We start from the raw sequence: 12,077 nt of genomic DNA, 5'->3' as shown, positions 1-12,077 counted from the left end.
CACTAGGAAGCTAAAGTCCATTCAGTTACTGGTGATGGCCCACGTGGTGAACAGAGTTTTCTGACACTTTCCATTAAACAACGGTGTACACATCTTATGATTGGGACTGCTGTGTAATTCTATATGACACATTATTATTTGCACTTTATTGGTGTGTTTTTTATCATGTTATTAATGTGGCATGATTTTGTTTATTCTATTGCAGTGTGTGTCTGCCTTTATTTTTGATGGCATCTTTTCTGCACCTGCCAGCAGGGTTTCCATTACAAAAAATTATAATTTAGGAGGATTGTATTATTTTTTTCAACCAGACTATGCAATTTTCGCTTCATAGAGGCAATCGCAGACCATGAAGATTCCATGTGGAATTTTTAAATCTGATGAGGGACTTTAGGTCCAAAATAGGTTGATCCACCCCTTTGTTAACATGAATAGGTTTGTTAAGAAACCTTTGAATGGTATTTGTGGAGGTGCTCGCACATCGAGTCAATGTGAAAAGCAGAGAGGTTGAAGGCCTTTTGCTAATCTCACTGTCCTTGAATAGTCTTTGGCAGACTTCAAAGAAGAAAGCAGTGAGGGAGCAGATATTTGAAATTGTTACCCACTCTGGGATGTCTTTGACCCCAAAAAAAGCAACTGTAACAGATGTCCACTCACTCTTGTGAAGAGGACAGAGGAAAGCTTGGTGGCTTTTTTTTGCTGGCCAAACCTTGCACCAAAAGGAAAAAAGTTCAACTTTAGCTTTGAAGATGAATCCTGGGTAGAGCGGCCAGGTGTTCCACATTGAGGCGCTGGGGCTCCTGAGGAAGAGTTTTTTTTGGAATCTTGCTTTGTGAAATAAAATGGTTCCTCCAATGGCCTCTGAAAAATTTGCCAAGTGCCTTTAACAGGCTTGGCCTCCCAAGGTCATAAATGTGAGGCACCTTTTGCAGGCAGCTTTCTGCAACTGCACAATACTAAAATACAGGTCATGTTGGTTTGTGCATTGTCCTAGTTCAGTTATCTGAAGTATGACATACTTAAATTGTAGCAAAAGCTGGTTGCAGGGCTGGGCCTGCAAGATTAAATGCAACTTTTAGGAGCATCTCAAGTTTTTTTATCTGTAAAAGTCTTTAAAGAAGAAACACCTTTAAATAGGTACATAAATAATCATATCTAAGACAGACAGACTATATTATAGCCCATTTCTTTGAAAATTATTTTCATCTGGATAGAGTTCAGCAATGATTTTGGAAGCAGTGAAAATTCTGTTAGGAGTAAAGCCATTGTCATAGATTGCACATCCTGTTCATGAACTGGGAATGTTTTTCAGGAATTTGCAGGTCTCTATACCCAAAGGGGCCAGGTAAGACAGAGGAGAGTCAGATTGCACAATGCCAAAGGCAGAGTAAATAAGCTTGGATGGTTGTGTTGAGGCAGTAATCTGTCCAATGAATTAAGATGCAGAAAATTAGGCTTTTGTTAGGTAGGCTCCATGTTGTGTGCCTGAAATAAAGCAAGAATCAGATGCAGACAGACATCAATGTTAGAACTGGGTCCTGATCTGGAGCAAGGGATGCATCATCTTTGGGGTTGAGAGTTTAGTGGGTGGGCCTTCGCAGAGCAAATGTTCTCCTGCTATTTTGAATTTACTCCCTTTCACCTAGTCTCAAAAAAATTAAATTTTTGGTGAGAAATTCCCAAAAGGAAATCATGTCACGTCAAGGGATGCTAAACCTGCAATTTTGATTAGAGCCCTACAGGTGCAACAGCTGATAATTACAAAACTACTCCCAGACCGAACTATTTATTATGAAAAAAATGTTTCATCTATGGCCAACCTTGGACATAGACTTAAAGAGTCAAAAGCAGGACCATAGAGCACCTTTTTGTTGTTGTTTTTTTTCTGCAGTGAAAGGGGTCCAATTCTGTTTTGTGAACGATCGTGTTTATTAAAAGATGTGAGTAGCAGCACAGGATAATAAACTTAAAGAGAAGAAACATGAGAAAAGGTAACACTAAAGTGTATGGTGGGAGTGTAACACCGAGAGGCAAGCAGAGGGGCTTCACAAGCCATGAGGAAGTAAAGTTATTTGTGTACCGCAAACTTTTAGTACTTCTGACAGTAAACATGTTTAGGATAGAAAACCAAATGGTAAATATTAAACGTTCTCTTTAAAAACCTTGTAGCAGAGTGTTATACTGTGTAAGCCATCAGTAGTAAAAGGAATGTAAAAATCCAGGAAAGGCTCGTTTTGTCGCACAAGGAATAAAGTCTGAGGCGCATGCTTTTGAAAACACTTAACACAGGCCGAATGTCGAAAACATTTGCCAATTGAAAAAAAAATCGGCCAACATTTTGCCTGTGTGTATGTCGGTCTGTCCGACAGAAGCTGGCCATTTGGTTTGCTTCCCTCAGACGAGCATGCTGGAAAACCAGCAGCCAACCGACTTCCGATCAGCGTTCTCAGAGAATGGCAGACAGCGATGATCGGAGTGTTCTGGTGAGGGGGCTGTTCCCCTGTCAAAAAACAGCTAAGAGGGGGAGATCCCTGTACTAATGTCGGATGGTTGGTACAAGTGGCTCCAACTGCAGTGGTGTTTTTTTTCCTGCAACCCCAAAAACGGTTAGTGTGTACCAGGCTTAAATCTCTGGTCTTCAGGCATGATTACCTTTAAAAAAAAAAAAAAATGTCTTTTGGAAAGTGTTAGTACTGATGCACAAAATATGTTTACCATTGGTAACAAGAGATTACTTACCTTAATAGAATTATCTCGAAGGCCACTAATAATCTTCTCATCATCATACTGTAGACAATACACTCCTTTACTGTTTTCAGAACGACACTGTATTCTCTGCAGATTATGCCTGCCACACCTCCAGTTTGCTTCTATTGTCTAAAACGAGGCATACAACAAAATTAAAGTACCAGGTACACCAAAGTTTGACAGCATCTTAGATGTTAAACAATTTTACTTTTTGAACTATAAACGCAAACCATGCTCCACTCCAGGCTATACTTGTTTCTGGACTCCTGGCTGCAGAAGCTGGCTCTCCACAATCGTAAACTAATCATAAATATAACTTTTGAATAATCCTAAGCCAAGCAAGGGAAAGCCACTCAAGCCAACTTCTAATTTATTAAAGCCAAACGATGCACAGACCATCCAGCTATTGCCATGACAACGCCAATGCATTTCACTACTCTCAGTAGTCCTGTGCGTTTTCTGACCACTGCAGTGCAATTCAGATGCAAATTCCAGGCTTACAGCCTTCTATGGGAATGTATCTAAATCACACTGCAGTGCACAGAAAAAGCACAGGACTCTTTAAATTCAGTTTATTCGCACTGCATATACTGTATTTATTGGCGTATAACACTCACTTTTTTACCCTGATAATAGAGGGTAAACTGTGCCTGCGTGTTATACGCAGGGGGCCGTGGAAAGTTTTGCGATTTTTTCTTACCAAAAATATGTAGAATATATTGGCCTAAACTGATGAATACATTTTTATTTTTTGGATATGTATTATAGCAGAAATGTTTTTTTCTTCAAATTTTTTGGTCGTTATAGCGCAAAAGAAAAAAAAACGCAGAGATTAAATACCACCAAAATAAAGCTCTATTTGTGCGGGGGGGCAGGATTTTTTGTACTCACTGTAGAAATCCTTTTCTCCGTCGTCCATGGACGGAGACAGCCTTCACAAGTCTTGACATATGGGTTATGTTCCCGTTCATAGGAGAGGACTAGGCAGAACATGTTAGATATTTAAATACATGTTAGTTACTTTAACAGAGTTGCACAGCCCCGCCCAGGGGGCGATCCCTCCAGACATAACCCTCCGCCCTGAAGCCTCAGTTCGTAACAAGCAGTACAAACCTAAAAAGAAGGGGTGGGTGCTGTGTCCGTCCATGGACAACAGAGAAAAGGATTTTACGGTGAGTACAAAAAAAAATTATATTTTCTCTATTCGTCCATGGATGGACACAGCCTTCACAAGCCTTGACATATGGGACGTCCCCAAGCAGTGTAAAAAAAAACACGAGGGGTTTAAACAGTATCAATAAAAACAAATAACTTCACCCCAAAACAAGCAGAGCTCCTCAACGGAGGAGGTGCAACTTTAAACAGCCGTCTGCAAAACCTTGCGGCCGAAGGAAGGATGCACTCACATCAACCTTGTAAAATTTGGAGAGGGGTGTGCACCGACGACCAAGTCGTCGCTTTGCATACCTGTGAGACAGACGCTTGATGTCAGAAAGCCCAGGAAGCACCAATTTCCCTGGTTGAATGTGCTGTGACCCGCCCCTTGAGAGCATAGGCCTGTATGACGGTCTGCCTGATCCACCGAGAAATGGTGGCCGACGAGACGGCCAGGCCCTTTTGTGGACCAGACACCGACACAAATAGCGAGTCAGACCTCCGAAACGTAGCAGACAGGTACACCCGCAAGGCACGTACCATGTCTAATGTATGAAGCGCAACCTCTTTAGGATGCACCGGCCGAGGACACAAGGATGGAAGTACAATGTCCTCTTTAAGGTGGAAGGCCCAAACCACCTTCGGAGGGAAGGCTGCGGTGTAGCACCGCCTTCTCCTTATGGAGGACCAAGTATGTCGACTTGCAAGACAAGGCCGCCAATTCAGAAATACGTCCGACAGATGTAATGGTCACTAAAAAGAGAGAAATTTCTAAAATATATTCAAAGGGAGGTTTCTGAAGAACACAGAGCACCAGATTCAAATCCCAAGGAGGAAGAGGTGGTCTAATAGGGGGAAGCACATGACGAACCCCCTGCACAAAGGTACCCACCAGGGAACGGCCCGCTAAAAGTCACTGAAAGAACACAGCCAATGCTGAAATCTGCCCCTTGATAGTGCTTAAGGCAAGTTTCTGATCTACTCCAAGTTGTAAAAAGAGCAGGACCCTGGAAACCGAATACGTCCATGGACGCTACCCCATCTCTTCGCACAGAGATGTAGGCCTTCCAGGTGCGATGGTAGATCTTCCTGGAAGACTTCCGTGCCCTCAGCATGGTTGAGATGATCGAGTCTGAAAGACCTCGGTACCTCAGCACTTGGCTTTTAAGGGCCATGCCGTTAAAGCCACAGACTGTAAAGCAGGATGAAGTATGGGACCCTGAGACAGAAGGTCTAACCGCATTGGCAGCCGCCAGGTTGCATCCGCCACCAGGCGCACAAGATCGGCGTACCAAGGTCACCGGGGATAATCTGGAGCGATTAGAATCATGGGAATCCCCTCGGTCTCCACTCTGCAGAGCAGACAGGGAAGCAACTTCAGTGGGGGAAAGGCATAAATTAGCCGATACTGACCCCACTGGGCAACCAATGCGTCAGACACGTCTGCCCAGGGATCTCTGGAACTGGCCAAGAACCATGACACTTTGCGATTGAGGCGAGAAGCCAGGAGATCCATGTCCGGTGTGCCCCACCTCCTGCAAAGGCGTTGAAACACCTCCGGATGCAATGACCATTCCCCCTGGTCCAGCATCTGGCGACTTATGTAGACCGCCTGCAAGTTTTCTACGCCCGGAATGTAGACAGCCAACAGAGCCGGCACGTTTCTTTCCGCCCCCCGCAGGATGTGAGAGACCTCGGACACTGCAGCCGAGCTCCGTGTTCCCCCTTGATGGTTGACATAAGCCACCGCCGTGGCATTATCCGACTGGATTCTGATTGGGCGGCCTTGCAACCTCCGCGATCACGAGGAGGAACAACCTGATCGCCTGAAGTTCCAGTACATTGATCGGCAGATGGGATTCTTCTAGAGTCCAGCGACCCTGGGCCGATTGCCCTCCCCAGACACCCCCCCCCCCCAACCTGAGAGCCTGGTGTCCGTCGTAATCACTGTACACTGGAAGGGGAGAAAAGATTTTTCGGACCAAAGAGCCGGGGATCCCAGCCACCAATTCAGAGAGACTCCGATAAGGTGACCTACCTGAATCTGGCCATCCAGAGACAAAGGAGATTTGATCCATTTGGACAGGATCTCCCTCTGCAATACTTGTGTGCAATTGGACATACGGTACCGTCGGAGAGACGACCATTTGCGGGATGCCAACAGCTTCACCGCAGACTGGAGAGTCTGCAAATTTTCCAAGGGAAGGAAGACTTTCGCCTCCGCGGAGTCCAGAATCAACCCTAGGTATTCCAAACGATGAGTCGGTACCAGGACTGACTTCTGGATGTTTAACACACAACCGAATTCTTGGAGGATCTGGCTGGCTATAGACACATCTACCTCTAATTCTGAGCCAGAAGCTGCTCTCAGAAGAAGATCGTCCAAGTAGTCCACGATGGCAATGCCTTGCTGTCTCAACAAAGCTAAAATCAGGGCGAGCAACTGGGTGCTGATGCTAAGCCACAAACTGATATTGGTCTCCGCCAATCGCAAAACGCAGAAACCTCTGGTGTCCTGCGCAAATTGGGACATACAAGCAGGGCTGCTGTTAGAAATCACGGGGCCCCGTACAGCCTACATGGCAGGGCCCCCCCCCCCAATATATCAAGACCATATCTTCACAAAAAAAACACTAAAATCATTATTAGTGGACACAAACGTAACAGAGAATGTGTGTGAATTCGCCCTTTTTTATTAGTTTTTTACATTAAAAAAAAATTATATTCCATGGGGAACACGGGGGGATCAGAAGCAGGCAGAACAGGGAGGGGAATCAGTGTCGGGGGAGCCATAACAGGAATGATGCCCTGTGTCAGTGTCTCTCCCTGCAGCAGCTGAAAGCTGGCAGGAGGGGGAGAAATTAGTTTTCAGATGCTGCAGAGAGCTGCACGGGGCATCCTACTGCCTCTCAGCCAAACCACACTAATGCCTCCTGCGGTTTGGGCCCCCCTGTGTGCCCGGGCCCCCTACAGGAGGACTGGTGGTCCCCCCCATCAGCAGCCCTGCATACAAGTATGCGTCCTTGATGTCTAAATAGGACAGAAAGTCGCCCGGATTGAGCGCAGCAACCACCGAACGAATTGATTCCATACGGAACTTCCGTGCCCTTACAAAGGCATTTAGGGCTTTGAGGTCAAAGATTGGACAGACTCCGTCCTTCTTCGGGACCACAAACAGATTCAAATAAAATCCCTGAAACCTCTTGTCCTGCAAAACAGGTAAAATGACCCCGCAACTCAGCAAGTCTTGCACTGCCCCCCAATAGGGCAGACCGACGAGCCGGAAGTATTGGAAGATTTGAGGGAAAGAATCTGTTGGTCGGACAGGAAAGAAACTGGATCTTGTACCCCAAAGTGACCACCTCGCAGACCCACTGGTCGGAGAGCAGGGAGGTCCACCGAGCTGCGAACCTGCGAAGCCGCCCCCCCAACCATGAGTCGGGCGGGGGCAAAACTTCATGTGGTGGCGGTTTTGGTTGCCGGCTTGCGCACCCAGGGATGCTTCTGTCCCACAGCCGAACTTTTGTCAGCCTGAGAGGGTCTACCCGCGGGCCCGACTGACGAAAATACAGCTTCTGCGTGGGAAAGGAAGGACCTGGCTTACGGCGCGGCTCCTTCCCCTTGTTGGACTGAGGGAGGAGAGTGCTCTTACCTCCAGTGACATCCTTAATAATGTCGTCCAGCGAGGTACCAAGTTCTCCCACCTTTTTAGGGTAAATCTGCCAGAGCTTTTTTGGATGCTTGGTCAGCGGACCAGCATTTCAGCCAAATCAGGCGGCGCAATACCACCACAGATACAGATGCTCTGGAGATCAAGTGGGCCGCATCCAGAGTGGCATCACAGACATACAAGGCCCTGGACCACCTGGTCGGCTAGTCTTACACACTCAGGAGGGAGCTGATGCTACTCAGTCTGCAATATCTTTGCCCATTCAGTGAGAGTCTGAGAAACCAGAGTTGCAGCCAAAATATGCCTCAACGCAGCATGATAAACAAGGCGTAGGTCACCGCCTCGCACCCCCTATCAGTGTGGTCATTAAACGCAGGGCTCCGCTCTACTGGAATAGTGGTGACCTTATTCAACCGAGCGACCGGGGGGGGGGGGGGGGGTAATGTGGAATGTGTGCGGAGAATGTGGAATGTGTGTGGAGAATGTGTGCGGAGAATGTGTGCGGAGAATGTGTGCGGAGAATGTGTGAGGAGAATGTGTGAGGAGAATGTGTGAGGAGAATGTTCTGAGAAATCCTCACTTCCTGTTCTGTCTAACTACACACCATAATGCAAGGCTTTCTTCCTGGTGTGGAAAAAGCCTCTTGAGGGGGGAGGGGTCGAGCAGGAGTGTCAGGACGCCCACTAACACACAGCTTCTTTCTCTATCTGCAAAGTAGAGTGTCCTAACTTGCCTGCTCGCCCCCTCCCCCCTCAAGAGGCTTTCTCCACACCAGGGAAAAAGCCTCGCATTATGGTGTTGAGTTACAAACAGAAGTGCAGGAAGTGAGTATATCTCAGAAGAAATGGACATTTAAAAGCAAAATCGAAGGTTGAGGTAAGTGAAGGAGGACTGCACTAAGGTAACGGAAGCTATTTAGGGAAACTAAAAATAAAAAAATCCTTTACAACCCCTTTAATTAGCAAAGACTTGAGCCAGGCAGCTCCACTCAAAAGTGACCCAAGATGATCAGTGCCAAGTAGCTGGCATTTAAAATCTAGACAAGATTTACAGATAACAGAATTCATTGCATGAACTACAAAAATCTAGGAAACCGATTTTCTTTAGGTCAAGTCTGCTGAGTGCATCACAATGGGAGAATAAGAGCCAGGGCTGTGATCAAGGCCTGAAACTGCTGTAGGACACTGCAGAGTCAGGTCCTTACTAGGGAAAGGAGCAATAGGGACTAACCCCTGTCGATCTTGCAGGTCAAAAGGTTCTTTAAGCCCCTAGAGCTGAGGTGAGTAAAGCAACACCAGGGGAGCAACCAGAGGAAAAAACTGAGTGAGTGTTCAATCTCTGAGACAGGTTCCTACCAAAGTAGGAACCAGAAGTCCCAGGGTGTAGGGCAGGGGTGTCCAAACTTTTTTCAAAGAGGGCCAGATTTGATGAAGTGAACATGCTTGAGGGCCGACCATTTTGCCCAACATTCTTTGAATCAATAAAATTCGGTCTAAGTGTGTTCGTTCGAGCACTTAAAAACTGCCCAACAAGAATTATCTTGCCTTTGTGGCTGTGTGTGGTGAAGAGATGAGCTCAGGTGTGTTATTTGAATATACCGTATTTATTGGCGTATAACACGCACCTTTACTTTAAGAGGGAAGTTTCAGGGGAAAAAAAATTAAAAATTTTAAATAAACAACTGTGAAGCAAAATAAGGGTCAGTGCAGACCCCCAATTGCCGTCCATCTGCAGCCAGTGAGTGTGCCCACGTGTCCATCTGCAGCCAGTGAGTGTGCCCACGTGCCCATCTGCAGCCAGTGAGTGTGCCCACGTGCCCATCTGCAGCCAGTGAGTGTGCCCACGTGCCCATCTGCAGCCAGTGAGTGTGCCCACGTGCCCATCTGCAGCCAGTGAGTGTGCCCACGTGCCCATCTGCAGCCAGTGAGTGTGCCCACGTGTCCATCTGCAGCCAGTGAGTGTGCCCACGTGTTTATCTGCAGCCAATTTTTGTATTTTGCCGCCGATGTCCTGTATTCAGCTCCTCACAGTCCCGCCCCTTGGCCCGGCTTCTATGATGGACATAACACGTCCAATGGCGGGACTGGGCGTGACTGCGAGCGGAGCCTAACCTAGTACACAGTATACTCGGCTCTGGCTATTTCGGCGTCACTTTCTTTCCCTTCACCCACAGGCAGCAGGGATCGGAAAATAACACGCACAAAAGTGTGTGTTATACGCAGATAAATACGGTATATCTTTTGTAGCCCCGGCGCTGGGAGATCGTCAGGGGCCACAAAAGATATATATGTGTAGATTACCAGGCGGGCCGTTCAAAACAGGGTCGCGATTGGCCCGCGGGCTGAACTTTGTACATGCCTGGTGTAGAGAATCAAAAATCTAAGAAGATGCAAAATGGGGTGTAGTAATAGCAGAAGGGGGAGGAGAGATAGCTGAAAGAGGTTATAGGGGACACACGAGCATCTAAACTGTGTAGAGCTAAACTACCAAGAGACAGACTCTTGTCTCCTACAAAAGGTACCATAGCAGCAGTGGATGAAGGCCAGGGTTTCCCCAACTACAGATCTTTTGCATTAAGGCAGGTTCACACGCCAACCACCAGCGGCATCAGGAATGACTGTCAAGGGCAAGTCCAAATGGACAACTTCCCTAAAGGGCAAGTGCATCAGATGGTTTCTTGGGCATATTTTTGGCATCCCAGGCAAGTAGGCAATGTGTCTTATGCATGTGATCAGACATAACTCTTGTGAAACACAGGCCAAGATGCTTGTGAGAGGCCATCACAGCTAAATCACAGAGCTCCAGACATTTCTTCCAAAAGCTCCAGGGTTTTTCCTTGTGATAGAAGAGTACACATTACTGGATCGGCAGCTTAAATTGATTAAAGACCCCACCAGCATAAAACAGCACTTTAGCCAATTTAAACCAGGGAGGAAGTCTGTCAGTGAAATCCTGAAATACCATCTTAGTGCAGATAAATGGAGCACCTACAGTGGGGGGGCAGAGACCACATAGCAAAAAAGACCCTTTTGAAAGAGAAAGGGCTCCTTCAAATAGTCTAGTGTAGTCTACACTGCTATAGACTGCTGGAAGTCCTCGGAGTAATGCTTTAAATCTTATGTGTGGATAACAGCAAGCCAACCCTCCAAAAACAGGGTACTACGGTATATATAAAGCTATCAGTTTAAACCCCACCCCTTGTATATCCGAGTCAAATGAAATTTATTAGCAAATTAAGCATAAAATGTACTGGATGGTGACCCATGAAAAACTAGCTAGTATTGATATAGACGATACATTGAGAAGGTGTGGGGGCAAAAGAAAAGGGGGGGGTATTAAAATTTTAGTTAAACCACCTCAATACAGGGCACTTTCACCCCCTTCCTGCCCAAGCCATTTTTCAGCGCCGTCACATTTTGAAAAAGACAATGGCGCGGTCATGCAACACTGTACCCAAATGAAATGTTTATAATTTTTTTTCCCCCACAAATAGAGCTTTCTTTTGTTTGTATTTGATCACCGCTGCAGTTTTTATTTTTTTGCACTATAAACAAACGAAAAGCGACAATTTAAAAAAAAAGCAATATTTTGTACTTTTTGCTATAATAAATATCCCCCCAAAACATATATTAAAAAAAGATTTTTTCCTCAGTTTTGGCTGATATGCATGCTTCTACAATTTTTGGGTAAAAAAATAAAAATATTGCAACGTATATTGATTGGTTTGCGCAAAGGTATAGCGGCTACAAAATAGGGGATAGATTTATAGCATTTTTATTATTTGATTTTTTTTTTTACTAGTAATGGCGGCGATCTGCAATTTTTATCGTGACTGCGATATTGTGGCGGACACATCGGTCACTTGACACATTTTTGGGACCATTCACATTTATACAGCGATCCAAGCTATAAAAATGCATTGATTACTGTATAAATATGACAGTCAGTGAAGGGGTTAACACTAGGGGGCGATCAAGGGGTTAAATGTTTTCCCTAGGAAGTGATTCTAACTTCCATATGTACAAGGGACACACCATCGGTCTCCTCTCCCTGACAGGACGTGGATCTGTGTTTACACACAGATCCACGGTCCGGCTCAGTTACTGGCCAATCACTGGTGCCCGGCAGCCATTGGGCAAGCACATCAGGTCCACAGTGACGCTGCGAGCGTGCACCCCCTAGTGGCTCGGGAAGGCGAAGACGTCATATGATGTCCGGCCAGAACAAGAGCCTCATCGTCCCACCGTCATATACAGTATACATCAAAATATCTGCCAGTTGAGTATAGAACAGCGCAAAGTAACCAGCAATATCACAAAGTAAAATACAGATGTAACCTCCGTTAAATCATCATAACTTGAGTCAAGTAAAGATCATTGTGCAATTAAGCATATTAACCAAGGGTAAATTCAGACTTAAGATACCTTTGAGCTTAGTTTTCTGCTTTACACATATTTCCTACTCTCTAAGTGAGGCAAAGCTTTGCATATCCACAAACCCAAGC

The 12,077-nt window shown here is 45.9% G+C and overlaps 1 protein-coding gene across 4 annotated transcripts in view; it reads right to left on the bottom strand.

Annotated features, from left to right (window-relative positions):
• The window catches only part of FBXW11 (F-box and WD repeat domain containing 11), a 409,123-nt gene that overhangs the window by 209,589 nt on the left and 187,457 nt on the right, over positions 1-12,077 (bottom strand). For all 4 annotated transcript variants that reach the window (XM_040344702.1, XM_040344701.1, XM_040344705.1 and 1 more), the window contains one exon: positions 2,740-2,877. In XM_040344702.1, the coding sequence (XP_040200636.1) occupies positions 2,740-2,877 (138 nt within the window). The remainder of the gene's footprint in view (positions 1-2,739; positions 2,878-12,077) is intronic.

Source organism: Rana temporaria, chromosome 3 (assembly GCF_905171775.1).
Source record: "Rana temporaria chromosome 3, aRanTem1.1, whole genome shotgun sequence".
Classification (NCBI taxonomy): Eukaryota; Metazoa; Chordata; class Amphibia; order Anura; family Ranidae; genus Rana; species Rana temporaria.
This window is presented reverse-complemented; position numbering and strand designations above follow the sequence as displayed.